Source organism: Xiphophorus maculatus, chromosome 13, assembly GCF_002775205.1.
Source record: "Xiphophorus maculatus strain JP 163 A chromosome 13, X_maculatus-5.0-male, whole genome shotgun sequence".
Classification (NCBI taxonomy): domain Eukaryota; kingdom Metazoa; phylum Chordata; class Actinopteri; order Cyprinodontiformes; family Poeciliidae; genus Xiphophorus; species Xiphophorus maculatus.
The window spans coordinates 1,453,242-1,473,092 of record NC_036455.1 but is presented as its reverse complement, the minus strand read 5'-3'; the positions used below and the strand labels follow the sequence as shown (position 1 = coordinate 1,473,092).

Sequence of the window (19,851 nt, the reverse complement as noted above, 5' to 3'; positions counted from 1 at the left end):
TTCTCTATATTATTATCCCTTCCAGACCAAACGTAGCACCGAAGATCCGGCCAAATTTGCAGTACCGTAATTCCACCACACTGCGCAATCTGAAAAGTTCCAACGGTTTCTAAAAGGGCAGACTTCGCGGTTTCCAGCAAATATCGAGTTTTTACGGTAATTTCACCCCCGCAGTAGCAGGGAGTGGAATTAATCTGAGGGGCAATCTTTTAATAAATGCTAAATTGCGAAAATAACTTATTAGATATTGAAAGTTCTGGTTTTTATGGATAAATAGGCAAATATATTTAATCACAGGACATTTAAAGAACTGCGTACAATTAAAATAAGCAAAAAATATCCAGGCGGACATTTGACCGTTAGGTGTTAATTGAATTTAAACAGGATGGTGGAACATAAACTTGTTAGATTAAATTATACTGTTAAAAAGTAATGTACACAGTTCAACATCAATCATTCAATAGAGGCTCAAAGTCAAACAGTTAAAGAACCAAACCAAAGATTATTGTATTTCTGGTATTTTCTGATCTAAAATATGTTGCGATACCTGTAGAGGAGGCAGAAACGTTATTTAAACTTTAATTTGGGTAAAGCAGCTGGACTTCCTTAAAATATTTTAAAGTTAAATGTTTGATCCAAAAGGGCAACTTTCATTTGTAATGCTTTCAAGCAGACAGAACCTGTTTAATCTTAACATATACACATATACATAATATATATGTAATAACTATAAAATTGGTCGAAGCTTTATGTACTACAATTACAGGTCTTTATGCAAATATGCCCGTGTAAAAATGTATTCTTTTAGCAACTTCAGTGGTGCTAAAAGCTGCAAATAACATGCAAAGTAGATTTTCCAATTATTTAAATCCCTAGAGAACTATTCCCACAAAAACTGGCATATTAATATGAACTAAATATGGTATTTGGAGAGTATCAGTATAGAGGAGTGGGGGTTTTAAACAACAAAAGTAGCGAAGGAAGTCCCTGTTCTCAGGTCTTATTAAAAACAAGTCCCAAGATTCAACGTGATCAAGTTTTCGCACATAGTATAGAAGCTGTTAACCTTCTCTCTCCGTTTCATTTGCTCACAGTGTTATCAGAGTTGCGGGTTCTCTGGAGAAAACTGCACAGTCAAGAATGAAATTCTGGCCCAAAGTCCCAGAGAAAAACAGACAGGTTTCAGCTGGGTTGGGTTATTACAGACAAAATTCAACTAAATGTGTCCATTTCAGCAAAGTGCAGTCAAGCAGCTACATGCATTATATGTCTTTAACTCCAAAAAACTAAAGAATAAAACTTAGGTAAATGCTATTGAGGTGATAGATCTGAGTAAGACTGAAATAGATTTCATTGTGGCTGCCTGTTTTGTTGATATTGCACTCTAGCTTGAATGGTGTATTTCCAGTCACAGGCCACAAACATGGGATCTCAGTGTGACTGGTCTGGAGCATCTGACAACAACAGGCCTCCAGTGATTCACAGACAGGCCTGCTGGGGCAGATACTGCATTCATGTCATATGGAAGTGTCTGTAATTGCCATATTCCATCCAGTAAACACAGTCCATGACAGCAGATAACCAGCAATTATGGGAAGACAATTTGCATTTGCTCTTTTTCTGATGGCTCCAATCTGCAATGTAGGTCAATTAGGTTGCCTTAAAATATATTTTCTATCCATCTACAGTTGGTAAAATATGTTTTGAATTCAAATTACAGTGCAAAGATAGTGACTGTTGAACCTGATTTTGTCAGTAAACAGATTTCTCTTGATGATAATGACGTGAAATTGAAGCCAGATGTTGATAATGACCCGAGTGAAAACCCAGTCAGGAATAAAAACAAATACATCTATAAATTTAGAATAAATTAAAAGGAACATTGCCAGTTTTAGAAATATCTTTTCCAGGAGCGACTGGAAAAAACTGAACCATGTATTTATTACTTTAAGGTTAGGCTAGTGTAATCGGAAGTTCACAAAATTGAATGCAACCTGCTGGGTTTCAATAGATAGAAAACTTCTTAAACTAATTTAAATAATTAACCAAACTTATTGAAATGTTTGATAAGTGGGATTAATTATAATATACGTGTGACTGAATTGAAATGGCTTGCTTGTAAAGTGCCTCAAGATAACATTTGTTTTGAATTAGCGCTACGCTATGTAAATAAACTGAACTGAATTAAATTAGGTTATGTTTAATAATGGAATGACGCAGGTAATACTGAACATAAAACAAGCTCTACAAATGCAAAGAAAGCCAAGAATAGCTGATTTTTGTCCGTATTTTTAATGTATTCCTGCTCTCATCTGCAAATTATTTTGCAGATACAAATTAAATTGTCGCCCAGCTCAGTCGGATGGGCTATAAAAAGATTTTTCATTACCATGCTTTCACACAAGGAGCATTTCATTATGATTAAAAGCAAAGACTACTCTCAAGACCTTCAAAATCCTTATCATTACAAAACATACTGATGGGACTGGTCATGGTCATATTTTAAAATTTCTCACCCCATGTGGTTTTGGAAAAGCTTCTGACAGAAGAGTAAAATAAATAAAAAAAATCGGTCTTATTATCCATAGCTCCAAAGGCAAAGGACCACTGATGTAGAGCCGCAAAAAGACCCGGAATTATCAAGTATTGCATTTGAACTAAACAATTACAACTTCTATGCACACTGCACAAAACTGAACTTCTGTAGAAAAACTATGTTGGAGCTAGTTTCAAGTTTGCTACACAACATTTTGAGAAGACGTCAGAAATATTGGGAGAATATGCAATAGTCTGGTCAAATAATCAGGAAATATAAAAGTGGGACATCGGCTGAATTTACATAATGTATATCCAATCTTATGAACCTTAGTGCTTTAAATCTAGTGTCATTTTCACCCAGCTGAATTGACAATTACTCCCACTTTTTTACATGATGCAAAGCTCGGTTTGCAACTTGAGTGCCCAAAGGCTCACTGTTATGTGACATGAAGCTGAAACTAAAACAACTTTTAGATTATGGGACAACTACTTTCTCCACTGATCCGCAGTGACAAAGTTTATATAATTAAAGGAAGGCTGAAGAGAAAATTGTACAGGGACAGTCTTGATAAGAATCCAAAAGCCAAATATAAACTTTTTTTGATTTCAGAGAATAAAACTGCTGGACTCTCCCAGTCAATAACGTGTCTTGAATTCAATTGAAAATGTATGGAAATAAATAAAGATCAGTGAACAAAAGAGGCTTTGCTGTAGAATAAATTATGTTCAGTTCTGTGTCGTTCCACTTTACACAAAACATGATTTAGAAGCTATTCCGTTTTGATTTCTTTGTATGAGGAAAACTGTTTGAATTCAGCATCTGCTACGCATTTTGTCATTAAATTCCATTACAAATATTTATATGTTGTTGGCTATTATAAATCACAGTGTTGACAGATGCACAACTTTGCTTTTTTTTACTCTTTATTTTTGGAATCATATACATTAAACAATGTTCTCTCAGAATTAATGAACTGAGACAAAAGCAATAAATGACAACACAAGCCATAAATAATTGTAAAGTGCCTCGAGACAACAAACGTTCTCTCGAGGCACAAAAGTCACATGAGTGGTTTTCTTTCCAACTATATTGTGACTAACGCCTACTGAAACTGCCCACATATAGTTTGCTGCCTTAGTGACTCCCACATATCTTAGCCAGATGCTGAGTTTGCACGACAGCTAAGAATCTTGAGGGTTTTTTTTCCCCATTTCTGATAAATTATGTTGGATTTTCTGTTGGTTTTTGATGAGACTTGCCAGCAACACCCACCTCTTGGATGTTTGACAAATTTTCCTCTGGGAAGCTAAACGCCTACTGGAGACCACGGTTGAACACACTTTCTCCGTACCCATTTCTTATCCACGAATAGACTGAATTGTAGTTCATTGCAACTATAAGTATTAATACATTGCTTTAAAATAGCGTAAATATTATACACCTTTCTCTTTGTGATTCTGTTAGCTACTGTTGCCCATTTTTTAGGTGGCCTGAGAGGCTGCGAGGTGAATTGTGCCCCTCTTAAGCTCTATAATACAGACTTATACTTGTATGTAAACAACAGACTGCAACAAAAGAGCAGAGGGAGATTTTGCAGCTAAACCCAAACCAGATATAAAAATACTTATAGCATCATAACACTATCTGTCCTATATTTATTGGTATATCAGTAGCTTTAAGTGACTTATAACGACCCAATGAAATGATTTAATCTCCTTCATCTTTATGCAGACACTCGGTCTGCACTGATGAGGATTTACTCCCCTCGCCATGCTGAATGCTTAATATCACAGACATGACAGAGGTTAGCCTTGTTTTATAAGTAATTCAATAAATAACTCATAAAAATTGAGAAGAATCATAAACGGTGTATAGAGTATTGAAGTTTTATCCGAAGATGGTCAGGCAATTTTAATGATAAAAAAAGAAAAATGTGGCATCAAAATTCAACTTAACTTCCTAGATCTCTAGCACAAAATCAGCTATACACCCCTATCAAATTACACACACAATGCAAGTAACACACTAATTATCTGTACACATACTTCAGTCATCTAACAGGGCTTGATCTTTCACAAATTATTTAGCTCCAGTTTAGACTACTGTCAAGCAAGTTTTCAGAAACACCAGCATGTGGCAAGATAAGCATTACTTCAGTCTCATAATATAATAAATTTGCTAATGGCCTAGCTAAAATTAGAAAGCACATAGAGCACTTATTTATCAAATCCATTTCACAGTTTCTGCAGATAGGCGACGCACAGCAGCGTAATATTTCTCTCCAAGCCAGATTCTTGCCACCAGTTATGTAAAATAAAACTCTGATGAAAAGAGCTGGACTGTCGCTGGAAGAAAAAAAAAAAACCTGTTAAACCTGAATTCAGTCAACAGTCTAAGGTGTTAAAATCAATGCAGGTGTGTGAATGTTATTGCTAAAATGATTCAGCACTTTATGACTAAAATAAACTGTGAAACAGTAAATTTAATGTTGAGAAACTGAAATCGGATAATGCAGAACTTTGCCATTTAGACCAGATCTAATAAAAGGCGATACAGGCCGTTCTCCCAAAAGACTCCGCTGTAGTGAATCAAGAGATGAAAAGTGAGCAATGTCAATTTTTTAAGTATCAAGTCTTTCCAGTAAACAGCTTCTGTAACAAAAAAGGAAGTACCTTTGCATTTGTAATGTTTTTCTTAGGTTACATGAGCTTATTTGTAGCAAAGGTATCTCAAAAATCTTTAATATAACCGAGCCAGGTAAGGTCAAAAGAGGAGTTTGTGAGAATCAAAGATAGAAAACAAAGCCAAAAGCAGAATAAAATCTGAAAGAAAGAACCATTAAGATTTTTTGTACACTGAGCTTTATTTATTACCAGAACTATGTTTTGTACTTTAGTTACCACAATAATCAGATCTCTGGTGTACTAATATGAGTTAATTAAACATTTATTTAATCCTCTGAGGATACAAGGATCAAAAATTTTAAAACTCATCTGAACTTGCAGTGTTGATGTGATAGTTTGTCTCGCTACAATGACAATAAGTTTTATGCTTAGGATTTCAGTGTTTTCCAAACATTCATGATATAAAAAGAAACTACAACCTATTCTTATTGTAGTGGTCTACAGCCCAACTCATCCAGGCTTCACAAGGTTCTAACGCTGTGATTATTTATTAAACAAAAATGAAGCCAAAATAGAATTTGTGACAATTAATTCAAACCTGAGATTCAAGCCAAACAGCCGAAGCTTTAGAATTGAAAGGAGGTCAAATAACATAATGAAAATCGCTATAGAGATTTTTTTTTTAAATGCTTTGTAATTATGTTCTATTGTTATAGATTTGACCTGAACAGCTCTACTGGATATTAGGTTCTCGATAATTAATACAGTAATTATCAGCTAAAATACTTAATGTGCACACACCTGGACGCAGTTTGTTAACTTACTTTGTTTGAAGACTAGTAATGATTTGAAGTTCCTACTTCTAACGGATTACATCTGGATGTGTTATGATGTCGAAGCTTTGGCTAGACATGGAAAAGTAAAAAGGCTGAAGATTACCTGTCTGAGCTCTGCCTGTCAAAACTGAGCCACTTCGGATCTGAATGGCTCACTGCAAGCCATATTTTTAGACCAAGTTGGCCCATTCAAAGTGACAGGTTGGTGTTATTTCTCAGTTTGAGTGGGAAGTCACTGCAGGTATCCAAATAAATGTGCTTAAGCACAGTAAAAAGTGTTATACAGCCACTTCTGGTGCAGAAGTTTTAGAAGAGACACCACGAAGTTTGGACAAAACAAAGAATAAAAGTGTTTTCCACTTGTGTGGGATTTTTGTCCTGAACTCCAGTCTTGAATAACTCAGACTAAAGTGGCTATTCTCCATATTAACCTCAGCAATCTTTACCATTTGAAACCACCAAATAGGTCAAATGTGCTGAAAGTTAAAACCACATCATGGGCAGAGCTGTCCAAACAATCAGCATGACTGACAGGAGGAAAACCGCCTGGCAACCACTTAGTGGCTCTTTGACAGGCCAGCAGCAACACTCCAGGGGGTTTTAGTATGAGCTGCGATTTACAAAACACAGAAATGAAATCGTGGATGCCAAACGCGCTGTAGCCGTTTATAGGAAAAAATGCGAAGGGATTGCGTCTACCCTCAAAGGGTAACAAACACGGATGTAAAAACATCTTAAGTGTCCAGTTCAGTGATAACCGTCTGCCAACAAAACACAGAGGTGCAGTAGTGTGATGAGGTAAAACATAAAACTGTCACACATAGTTTCAAGGGATCATGAACTCTTTGAAATACCAGGAGATTTTCATGAAAACTGAAGGATTTTAGCAGCAAATAGAAAGTAGATCACTTAAATACTTTCGCAGAATAAGGATGCCAAACAAAAGTGGTTCACTATGAAATAATAAACATTTTTTTAAAGGTTAGGCTGAGTTTGCAGACCAAGGTCTGGTAGAAACTTGCAAGATCAGATGACCATAATAAAGGACACAATATTCAAAAAAAAAAATGTTTAAATCAAAAGAGATTGTGAAAGTAGGATTGGTCAATGATCCTAACTCTGTGCTCAAACCAAGTAGAAAACTAGATGCTACTCTAGTGCCAAAAGAGAACATGATATTGACAGCATGGAGCGTGCTGTACATCCAAACGGTGATTTTAAAGAAAGTAATTTGGACCGATATGTTTACTTTATATAAATAAAAAAAAAGGTCCACCTCTGGCTGTAGTCAGAGCCACTCCGGTGCTATGTTTAGAAACATCACTGTAACGAGGTAAATGCACACTGCACAGAAGAGGCAGAGCAGCGGGATTTTAAAAAAGTGGTGGGTGGAGGGGTTCAGGGAGAAGCGGCACTGTGGGCAGGAGAGATCCACAGAAAAAAAAAAAAAAAAAAAACTGCAATCAGTCTGAATCCCGACAAGCTTTTCGAGAAAACCGGCTAAGCTCACAAACACACACAAAAAAAGTTTGGACTTCCAGCGTTTTGTGACCGGCAGCAGCTACAGTGAAAATCCTCAACAACAGCCTAAATAAATAAGCAGAACTTGTTTTCCATCATGTGTGTTTTTTCAGCATTCCTGTATTCCTCCTGCCCGTTTCTGTGCTCGTGTGTGAGCTCTAGCCAAAGGGGAGTGTGGCCTCGTTACCATAGGAACATGTTTGCTAGCGTGTGCACTGCTCTCCATCAAACTACCTTCATTTCTGCTAATGTATTTAGAAGCGTCATTACTGTGCTTGTGAATGGATGGAGCCAAATGAAATAACTAGAGTTAAGCAGGCGTGACTCTGCAGATGCACCAAGGGCATGACCAGATACGGGAGCCAATGGCAGCTTTGGAGGAGAAACCTCAAAACTAAAAGCAGTAACAGATCGACAGAGTTATACTGTTACAGGGAGATGAGTGTTAAAAAGTGGATAAAGAAATAGAGAACACATAAAATAATAAACCAATCAACTGTGCAACACATCAAAACGCCTCTCTTTAACCCATGAATATGTAATGCATTTAGTAAATAGATTTTGTTTATTAGAATTTCTTGCTGATGTGTTTTAAATAAATATTTTGTTCCATCATTTAATTTTTGCCTGAAAAATGAAAGGTCAAGGCGAGTTTTACACCAGTCTCCTCATGTCTTCCGCTCTTCATTTTTTAAAATATTATTTAATAAATTAAATTAATTAACCAGGACATTAACACTCCATAATGTTAATTTTTTTAACGCACATTTTTCTCTTATCTGGCAACGTGGAAGTGAACCAACAAATATAATCACAAATATGTTAATTTCACCTCGGCCATCGTTATAGTGCAATAACATATCGAATGTTTTATTAAGTAGTAATAATAGCTACGCTAACATTAACTTGCAAATCACGGTGTGAAACATGGGGAGCAGAGAGGAACAGAAAGGGTGAAGTGAACACCCAGATTTTTTTTTTTGCTCCGATGTGCAAAATAAAGTCTTATTGTAAGTAATTCAATATGTTTTTAATGCTGTTCATTCTTTTTGACTGCAAGCATTGTGTTGTTTGTTGTTGCCCCCTCCCCTAGGTGGCGCCACCGGTATTAAGATTCTTAAACTCTGGTGTGAGTTAGAAGCTCCCCGACATCCATATTACATCACTGACATGCAGCTCAAACAAGGTAAATTCCCAGAGCAGCTGGAAGCAAACAAACAGTCTCTAGTTTGTTTCTGCCTTTCATTTTTTAAACTGTTATTTTACTGTTTTGATATTTAAAAAAAACAACAGGTTTATGCGCTGAGTTGACTGTCCTGGAGCCAATTGAAGAAGACGTTTTAATCCACGGATGGGAGAAGGAAGACTTGGAGTCTATCAAAGAGAGTGTAAAAAGGGAATGGCACTATCTAACCCAGAGGATGGCAACATAAAACAGAAGGAGTCTGTCAATGCAGGGCTCAGAGGAAACGTGACGCTCCAGTGGAGGATACAGGGAAAAGGGTAAAAAAAAAAAACTTCAGTGCACAAGGGGATTTTTTCTGGAAAAAAGGATTGAAAAGTCATGACATGAAAAGCAGAAGTCAGACGGGCATTAAAAACCTTTCACCACTGAAAACAGAGCAAACAACAGCCTTGCGAATACATATAAAAAACACAGATAACACAGAAAACCTCAGCGGACCACAAGGCATGGACTGGAGGACGAGGCTGGGCAACGACACAAAGCTGACAGGAGCAGAGAAGCAGACGGGTTTGTGTCTGGACTGACTCACTTGGCGTCAAAACTCCCGGTCCACCACAGCAAACCTCCGCTTGACCAACCAAGCCAAACTGACCCTGATGCGGCAGCCACGTCTTTGAAGAAGTGTCCATGCAGCTATACGGCACAGACACAAGTAGAGTTTGCACTTTCAGTTTTAATGAACCAACAACCTCAACAGTCACATACAGTAGATGTTAGGCAAAAAATAAACAAACAACACATGAAATGTGAAAATATATTATTTAAAAATGCACCTTTGAACCTTGGCAGATTTGATTATGCTATCACAAACTTAATGGAACGTTATCAATAAACAACGTGGTGTGTAGTAGTGAGGTGGGAGGAAAATGCAAAATGTTCTTACTTTTTTACATTCAAAGTCTTTTATGAATCTGAAATGTGCATTTGTTTTCACTACCCATTACTCTGATACCCCTAAATAATGATCAAAAAATAATAGAACAATGCATTTAAAGCTCTAGTAAATAAACAGTTTTATGGAACCCGAGGAACGCAGCAGACAAGTCAAGGTTAAACTTTTAAATAAACCAATTTTTGAGAGAAAATAATGATAAAATTCTCATGTGGTAGAAGTTGCTCCAGTTACATAATTACCATAATTAAACTCTTTGGCCTCCATGGAAACTAAAACCACGCATCACTGATCACATTATCCACATTATGAAACATGGTGGTGGTGGCAGCATCATGCTGTGGGCATCTGTATCTTTAGGAGGGACAGAAATAATAGGGAAAAATCAGAATAGCTCAGAGTTGACAGGAAACTGTAAAAGATTTGAGTCTGGAGCAGATAGCCAAAGCTACAATGAACTGGTCAGGGTCAAAGGTCACCAACTGCTAAACTATAGTATAGATCTTCACAAAATACATTTCTTTGTGGATCCTGGGCAATGAATAGATTTTGATGGAACAGCTTCAGTTTAATCTGTAAAGTGATTTAATCTCGGAAGTTACTTTTAAGCCGAGCAACAGTTTCCAGATTTACAGCAGCTCAGTTATGGCTGTTTGGTTCGACTGTGTGCGCATAGACAATGTTTACAAAAAGCATTCAGACAAAAAAACGTTTAATGTCAAAGTGAAAACTGGTTTCTTCAAAATAATGACAAACATAATTGAATAAACATTCATCTCCTTCAAAGGGACTGACCAATTTCGACTGAGGTTCAGCCAATTGAATGGAGAATAAAGAATAAAGATCATCTGAGTGTAGTGAGTGTGTGTCAAGAGATGTTAGTTGTAGTTGTCAATTAGTATTCCTGGCTACCATTACAACAGTGGAGCACAGTAGTGGCAGCATCATGATGCAGAGATGCTTCTCAGCATCAGGCCCTGGAAGGCTTGGAACGGTAGAAAATAAAACAAATGAAGCAAAACACAGGAAAATCCTGGAGGATAATTTGCTTCAGAACTGTGGCTTCAGAGAACATTTATTTTCCAGCAAGACAGTGAGCCAAAGCATCCAGCTGAAGCTACACTGGTTTAAAGACAACAAGGTGGAGGTACTAGAGTGGCCCAGTCAAAGCTCAGACCTCAATTTGATAGAGAATGTGTGGCTAAGCCTGTTTAGGGCAGTTCACACAGCCAATCCCTACAAAACCTGACAGAGCTTGGAAAGATTTACAAAGAAGAATTGAGGAGAATTACGAGCAGAAGTGCAAACCTGACTGAGACTTATCCACACAGAGACGCTGTAACTGCAGCCAAAGGAAGATATACTAAATATGGAGGTGAATATTTATGCAATTACTTATTTTATGTTAAATATTTATTATTATTATTTTTGTAGAAATCAGTTTTCACTTTTTTTTTGTCAAAACCAAATTTTGTTGATTGATATGTAGCAATAAAAGGGGAAAATATTCAAGGGAGTGAATACTTTGTAATGCACACAAAGGGAGAGAAAACCCAGCAAGCAGCGAGTGACAATAATAGTAGTTTGACAAAATTATACCATAATCGAATTTATGAAGGCTAGCTCTGAAATAAGAAAGCTTGTCATGGAAAACTGGACTTTTAATCCAAAAGACTCTTGCGGAGTTCAAAGCCGTTCTACTTATATGTTCGGAGACGGGGACGATTATTAAAAAGCCAAAATGAACAGCTACCATCAAGAAAAACAATAAAAAATAAAAACAATAAAATCAGGTATATGTGTGGAATAAAACAACAAACAGTTTTTATATCAGCAACAGCGTAATGGGATTCCCATTTGCTTTTGTTTTTTTGTAATTCCAACACATATTTCTGATCGGAGCCGATTATATCAGAGGGTGTCAGACTCATCATCGATGGTTGCAGGATACCGGTCCCCATTTCAACACACCAAGCTGATTACCTCTTCAGCATCCAATCAAGTTCAACACAGTCCTGCTAATGACTCCATTATTAGATTCAAGTGTGTTAAAGCAGAGAAACGTCTTCACTGGAACCTGAAGACTGGAGACACGAACGGCTTCTCCAGGGATCTCCGACTTCAGTCACATTCCCGCAACGTTTTGATGCATTCCGGCTCAAAAACACACCTGAATCAAGTGTCTAATTTACAGACTAGATAATCATTCATTCATTTTATTCAGATGTTGGAACAGGGATGCATATAAAAGAAAAATAGTAGCTTTGAGTGGCTGGAGTTGGAGAAGCAAAACTTATGTAAGCTGTGAGAGTAAATCAAGGTTCTGAACATTTCTTTAGACTCAAGATTAATTACACTTCACTTCTTTTTAAGTTTTTAGAACAGTTTTTTTTTTTTTACTATTTGTAATTGGGCAATCAAACAGGGAATTTTAGAGCGCTTATTTTGCTCAAATACATCTAAACAAAGACATTAGACAAACTAAAAAGTGTGCAGCAGTAAATATTGCATTAAGAGACCAACAGAAAATCTGACAACCTGAAAATTGATGTCTGAACTTTAGCTATTTTGCAAAACAAACCTTATTAAAATCCTCAGTGCATTTTTTAAAATTTTCCTTCCTCTTCATTGTTAAGCACTACTTTGTGTTCTCTCACATATAATTTTCTAAATGCATCAGCTTGTGATTGCAAAATAAAATATGAAAATGTTAATTTTTGCAATTTGCTATTTTTTTTCTAGTGAGCAGAAAGTTCCTCTCAGAAAAGCCACTGTTTATCTGAGTGAGTTGAATGAAATGACGTATCATCAGTCCTGATTGCACTCTGAAACATCATGTTTTTCATGGAGGTTTTTCTACATGCAGCCTTTTATAGCTGCCCTTTCCAAACTAAATGTCACCAAGCTACTCAACCACAAGCTGCTACCATGATTAATTGATAAGCATTCCTACAGACACATCAGCGTTTTGAGATCCCCTCCTAGTCATGTTAGCAGGTGCGGGAAAACACTCTGCTTTGAATTTTCACTTAAATCTGGTATAATATTTGCTTTAAAAACAGTTCATTAAAATGCAATATTCTTCTCTTTGCCTACTGAGAAATCCAAAACCATGATCAATTTATTAGATGTCGAATATTCCTTGTGTCTAGAGTGTTTTTGCGAAATGCAGAAGACTTTGGATCTCTAAGCAGCACCGAGTGAAATCATTTTATTTGACCAGAAGTGTTTGGGTGAGAACATTTCACCGGTGAAATTCTCACAGATATCAGTGTAAAGTAGTTCAGGTCTTCTAACATCAAATTGGGATTTGGATCAATATCTTGTTAGTTGAGAAAGTGTGATTATTAATCCATAAATTCTAACAATTCTCCACCGAGTTCAGCATTTTGTGCACAAAAATAAGGCTTACTAGTCATTAACGTTTTATTACTTACTTTTATGTTAGTCAAAGTTGTATTGAATCAGTTACTAGCATGCTGCATTCAGAACAAACCTAAACAGTAGCAAAGTCCTTTAAAATTGGCCGACAACTATTTAAAAATCATATAAAACCGCAGAAAGGTGCAGGTCATGTCAGCGCTGGACCATTTCGAAAAAGATTTCTGTCTTGGGAGATTTGTATCTGCATTCTTCTGTCTTTTTAGAAGGACATGGACAGAAAGTTCTCCAGACCCAAAATAAAATGGACCATTTGGACTGTTATCATCAACAGGTCCAAGTGCCAAGCTTTGTGGGAAAGCATCAGGGCCCTACGAGAAGCAATTCTGTCACTCTTTGCTGAAAGACGAAATGAATTCTCTTTAAGACGGCTCTGTTACCAGGAATATCCACACATATTTCATTATAGATGACATGTTGGCATATTTTTTAATATTACAACAGCACAGCTTCAAAAAGACGACGGGAGAACTAGATGTGTGATGCTGTCCTAAGTTGTTCCTTCCACAGAATGCACTTTTTCTTAGTAAAACAATCACAATCATCTTATTTTATTGCACATATTGAGACCATGAAAGGGGAAAAAGAGAGAGAGAAAAAAAAAATCTTACAGGACACTTATACCAGCACATCTTTGGGAAAAATATTTGGGAGAAATTTCACCTTGAAGTTACACCATCAACTTTGTCAAGACTTTGCAAACCTATTATTTAAAATCTGAGGTACATTAGCAAAAAATTGAAGCTCCTGTGAAGTACTTTAGGAGAATGGGCACAAATAAATGAAATAATCCGTTTTTTATTGCTTAAGTTATTAAAATTCAATTATTTTTTTACACATTTACATCAAAAAATGAGAACCTGTCAGACTGTAGTGGCCATGTGGGCAGTCAGAGGATCGGATTGTGCTTAAGTGGAAAACCTTTTTGATTTTGCTCGTGCTTTGTCACTCTTTTTAAAGTCTGAATATTCATTTTGATCATAGCGTACTGCATCTTTAAACGTCTACTTACTTTGATGATGCGATGCAAACATCTGCACTGCAACTGAGAAGCTTTTATTTAAACTCAATGAACACTCTTTTGTTTGTTTTTGCAGCTCCGGTGCAGCTTCTGCACTTGACAATGAGAGGTGAACATTCTCCAAGGAAATAGCGGAAAAGCAGGAGTAGAGACATAATTCTGACTGAAATCTACATTGTAATGTTTACAAACACACCACATTTTACATCTCACACATTTATCTGTGCTCAACTAGATCTTACAATATGGTCTTGCATTTAGCTGGAACGACCTCTCATCACACCCCGATGCTGTCCTGAACATGCAATGTATGAATTTAGAAATGTTTCAGAAGTGTTGTGCTCAAAGAGGCTTGTCTGAAAGTAACACTTTTTAAAATGATCCATGATTAGTCACCACTTGACATGACTAACATGGTAAACCCAGTACAATGACTAAATGTTGAAACCCTTGCATGTGAATTAGCTTTAGCTAAGCCTTTTTTATCCATAAGAGATTGTTTACATTTTTGCTTCTTGTTGTCCAAGGAATGTAATTGAGGAAGCAATAGATTATATTCCTTGTTGGTGGAAAAGTGAGAAATGGCCACACATTTTCAACAACCTCATAAATACTCCTTCTCTACTGAAGATGTAGCCGACTTCTCACAATCACACAGAGAGAAACGCGAGCAGCAAGACGCTGCCAAACTGAGTCAGGCTACAGCCTAATTAACCAGGCATAAATGTTTTATCTGTAAGGAAAGCTTTGATAATTTCATCTATTTTTCTGGGTGAAGTTCCAAAATTCCCAAGTTTTATTTTGTGTTTACTCAGTTTAGTTCACAAAAGCGACTCAAAATGGGAAATAGTTCCAACATCCAGCGGCGGACAAAGAGCCACTGTCATTAGGTCAGTTCAAACAGCTGCAGTGAGATTTATTTCTCCATCACGCAGGCCGAGAATCAAGACGTCAGAATCACAGGTCAAGATGTTGCATCTGGACAATAAGACTCAGGTCAAAGTAAGGTTTCCTCTGCTAAAGTGTTTTTCTGGTTTCAGTGTCAAAGGTGAGGCGGAAACCTTAAATTCTTGACTCTCCACCTCACACTGACATTTTTCCATGAAACCCTTTTCTCCTGAGAGGCCTGTAAATGTTTCATAACAGTAAAGCCTCTTTTTTTTTTGCTTACAAATAAATTCCCTTCATCAAAAACCCCTACCCTTTTATTTCATAGATTTTCTACTTTTTTTACTCAATCAAAAAACATGGCGACAAAAGTAATCTTGTGTTTTTCTGTTGGGTCAATTTTTTTTTTTTTTTATTTTAATGCTGATGGGAGGTGGAATAAAGTTGGATGCAAGAGGAAACAATTTGAGCAAACTCAAGGACGGAAATGAGTTCAAATAGGTTTCTACACTTTTAGAGGAAAGTTAAGCAGACTGACAGATCCTTTCTGTTCTTGGCAGAGCGATAAAGCTCCGTCCATGCGTTACACTGACAATGGCTGAAGAAGGGGAGAATTATGACGGAAACTCAGTGCTGGAGGAAAGTCGACGCTTTGCCGGCTGTCAGACTCTCAGATGACAACTGCGACAGAGAAGCAAGCAGTCCAGATTCTCAACAGTTTGCGACGAATTGGGAGAAATTAATTGATGTCGGTGATTCACGTGTTTTTATTGCAGCTCAACCAACAAAATCACCGAGGCATGCTGGTAGCTGCTTCATGAGGGAGAGGAAGAGGAAGCAAAGGGGAACGAGTAAGAGCAATCAGGAGTTATCTTGTTCCATTAAAAGTGAAACTACTGATGTTTCATTAGTGCTTTTTCCTTCTGGGTTTTTTTTTTTTTTTTTTTTGGTAAAGCCCACTGTGTGCAACACAATGGGCCATGAAGATTGTGGCCATTCAGAAAACCCAAACATTCGCTGCATCTGATGCCAGCTGAGATGGAAGGACTCTGTCACAGCAGAGATTGAATAATTCACTGAATAGGTATCTGCAGTAATATCCATCCAGCGATGCAAGAAGCTTCTCTGGTTGAACATTTTCACAATCGATGGTTCATTTTTCTCACCTATGTATTGCCAGGATGTATTATGACAACAAGCTTCCTGCTGGACAACTAAAACAATCCTGAAAACAACATTTTGTTGTTTTGTGTGAGTCAGCTTTTCCACTAATTATAAAGCTGGCGGAGGCCCCCTGTGGAGCCTGCAGGTGTCAGTGGAGCCCCCCGAGAAAGCTAATTAGTCAACTTTAAGCATCAAGAAATAAGAACGCCCTGAGCATTACATCAGATATGTACACAGCTATCACTATGCACAGAATACAACAGCACTTTAACACCGTGGAAGTGGAGTGCACACAACCTTTCAAATGATGAACCGGTTGTTCGCAGTGCATGAGCACAAGTTTATTTCCTGGGTTAACTAGCTGCCAGCAAACTGTACTTGTCTCTCAAATATCCTGAACTGTTCTGTTTCACCCTCTCTGCGTCATTGCTTCAGTCGGGTAAGGTCCGATTGATGACAGAACAATAACAAACCAGGGTCGACATTAGCTTGTTGTCTTTCCGCTTCGGCTGAGTGACGCCTGTTCTGACTTTATCAACTTTTTTCAGACGCTTCCTACTGTGAAGACTGGTAGCACATCACATAGCAGGTGTGGCTTTTCAAAGTGAGCTCAAAGTTAGCTGGTTTTCCATCAGCTAACCACTGGAAAAAAACTTTCTCTTGTCAACTGAAAGCAGACGGAGGACAAAATATGTAGCATTTTTAAAGAAACATATTGCTGAGAAAAAATCAGCTATATTTAATTTTAAGAAATAATTCTAGTGTTTGTCCTTGTACAAGTAATGACTTAATGGTTCTTGATTTCAAGGTCTTTTCATCCGTGATATCATCCACGTTCAACAAAACAACGGTGTCAAATTAACAATTATTATGCTCCCAGCAATTTAGATTTTTTTTCCATTTGTTCTTTGTTTGTAACAATAAAATTGTCAAGCAGATAATATGCTAAACTACTTAAATCGAGACAATTTCTTTGGGTCACCCTCCAGATATTTGAGAGATAAAGATGCAGCTATCATCATATCATCCCATTTCAACTAAAACAGCTGAAATTCCCAAATGTCTAATCTGTTTTTGCTCTAGAAGATAACCATTGCATCGTAATGCATGACGCCAAAGCACAGACAGCCACTCAGGTGTGGCATTGAACATTTTCTTAAAAGTAAAAAAGGTTAAAATAATGTAAACTTGAACTGAAACGTGGAGATCACAGTACATGCAAACATAACAGAGAATTTGCCAGGCAGACAAGTAGATAATTACCCCTAAAAAAACACATATCTAAGAAATACAAACATGCAAACGAACGTAGCATATTAAATTAATAAACAAAGGCTAAGGAAAACTTACATAGCAAAATCCTTCTAAATGATAACGAAGACATAGGAATGAACAGCATAAACCAACCCAAAATGGATGTGATGAACTCAGTAAATAACCAGAATAATAATCACAAAAAGGAAACAAAACAGCAGCACTAATAGATTATGATAGGAACAGTCTAAAATAAATAAGCAGACCACAAAAGAGAATAAATCTGAGGAAAACTACAAACATGGCAGAACTGTGGATCATAAATCAGGCACAAAGAAAATGATCAGAGCCAAAAGCTGAACACCCAAAGAAGGTGGCGTTTTGTTTTCATGAAGCGAAGCATGTCCAGAAGTTGTGGCCCGAAGTCAGTCAGAGCTTCATGACTTACAAAAATAAGTTGCACTAAAATAACCCACACTGACATGCTAACACTGCTGTTAGCATGATAATGCTAGCGTAAGTGGTCACGGTGAAATTATGTTAAAATACATTTTACAATTGAACAGCGCATGGCCATTTACTCTTCTAACTCCATGCGCCAGCTAGCTGTGCTGCAGTATGGGCACCAATATGTATGTAAACAGAAATAAATCTATTTGTGTCAACCATAAAATATACTTTCTTTTTTTATTTCTCCGTAGCATATAGCTAACAAAATGATGTTATTGTTCTGGTGATAGTGTAAAAATCACAAGTTAGTAGTACTTTACTTGAAATTTTCCTAATGGGCATTAGAGCAGCAACAGATCCTCCTGCAACTTTAATACAAAAACATGAGAGCTTATACCAGTCAGCTGTTTTGAGCTGATGTTGCATGTGATATTATAGGGCTTTGTGTGTTTAATCAACAACAGAAGGCTTCTAAAATAAAAAGCTACAGCCTGAAGACTTTTAAACAACAGAAAATAATATTTTTGTAATCTGAACGGCTGGGAAAGCAAAGGTCATGGAGAAAAAAAAAAAAAGCAGCTGCTGGACATTTCTATACGGCTCTCGGCGGTTTCTTTTCTGCATATAACCTGTAGTCTAAGACCATCTACCTACGCTGTCCACATACAGGCTGGAAAGGTTTAACACCTTCCTTAGAGCTGCTGAATTCAACACTCCCTAAACACTTCACAGTGAGACCAAGCATTACTGCTTGCCACTTTTTTTTTTCTTTCCTTAATACACCCACGTTTATTGGCACTTACCCAAAAATACAGGACTTTCTGGAGAAGAAATCAGAACATCTGGGGGTGCAGACTGGATCCAGGTGGGTCTCCAGGGCACTTAGTGCAAGAGGAGCGTTGTGAGGCTTAATTCCTTCTCGGTGCGCTGAAGGAATCAGATTGTGAAGGCATTACAGAGACGGCGATCCAGGTATGATCTCTGAAAGCTTGAATATTTCAGTCATCAGGACAATTCGTTGGGTTTTCACTGCAGCCTCACCTGTGCTGCAGAGTGTCCAGAGGTGTTTTTGTTAAAGAATCCTGAGGGAGGAGGGCGGGGGGGAAGAAATGAAACTGAGGCTGTGACTGGGATCCCTTCACCTCCAGATCAGTCCATCACTGAAGCCACAGCTTGCCAGTCAGCGGCGGTTCAGCTGCTCTCCTCTGCTTCTCCTTCCTCTCCTCCTCCTCCTCCTCTGCTCTCTGTCCCCCAACGAAATGCAACGCAATCCCAACGCAGCTCGCTCGGTAATGGAGACAATCACCCTTTTTTGTCATCTTAATTGTTTGATCTGGGCGCATGAGACTCCAAACTGCCCCTCTGTATCTGGAAATAATCTCGTCACACACAGCAGCAGCAGCAGCAGCAGACTGGTTCACCGTTCCTCACACACCGTAGCGCTAAAAAAAAAAAAAAAAAAAAAAAAAAAACGGGAGGAAACTGTGACAGCTGCTCATGCCAGTTATATTAAAATGAATGTTACCAATCAGATGATGACGGTGACGATGATGATTGCAGGGTATGCCAATAACTCTGAGCTGGAAACAGCCCCGCTGCTGCTGCTGCTACCGCTCACCGCGCGCTCCAAACCCTCAAAACGCGTCCAAATATACGGAGAATAATCACAGAAAAAAAACGCGCACCGAAAAATTCAAAGAAAATCGCATTCACGCACGTATTATTAGGTTTTTTTGGTTTGTTTGTTGTTTTTTTTTTTGTTGTTGTTTTGTTTTTCTAAATCGTGATCCTGTCTTCTACCTCCGGATGATGGTTTAATCTTGGCAAGCGTCTGCAGTTGGCACACACCGACGTCCCCATAATCCAAAAAAGCTGCAATCAGGAAGAGGGTTGAATCTTGATATTAATTGACGCCGAACTGGCCTTCTTGAGCGCTGCAGTCACACCTATTTTAGATTTATCGGCGGAGCTTGGC

The 19,851-nt window shown here is 37.6% G+C and overlaps 1 protein-coding gene across 4 annotated transcripts in view; it reads right to left on the bottom strand.

The window, feature by feature from the left end:
• LOC102230100 (ras/Rap GTPase-activating protein SynGAP-like) overlaps nucleotides 1-19,851 on the bottom strand; it is a 56,332-nt gene extending 36,481 nt beyond the window's left edge. For 2 of the 4 annotated variants that reach the window (XM_023345354.1, XM_023345353.1), the window contains exons 1-2: nucleotides 18,680-19,851; nucleotides 9,296-9,399 (exon numbers count right to left, since the gene is read on the bottom strand). In XM_023345354.1, coding sequence (XP_023201122.1) covers nucleotides 9,296-9,395 — 100 coding nt within the window. In that variant the 5' untranslated portion in view covers nucleotides 9,396-9,399; nucleotides 18,680-19,851. The remainder of the gene's footprint in view (nucleotides 1-9,295; nucleotides 9,400-18,679) is intronic. The other 2 variants (XM_023345352.1, XM_023345355.1) reach the window with 2 other exon arrangements.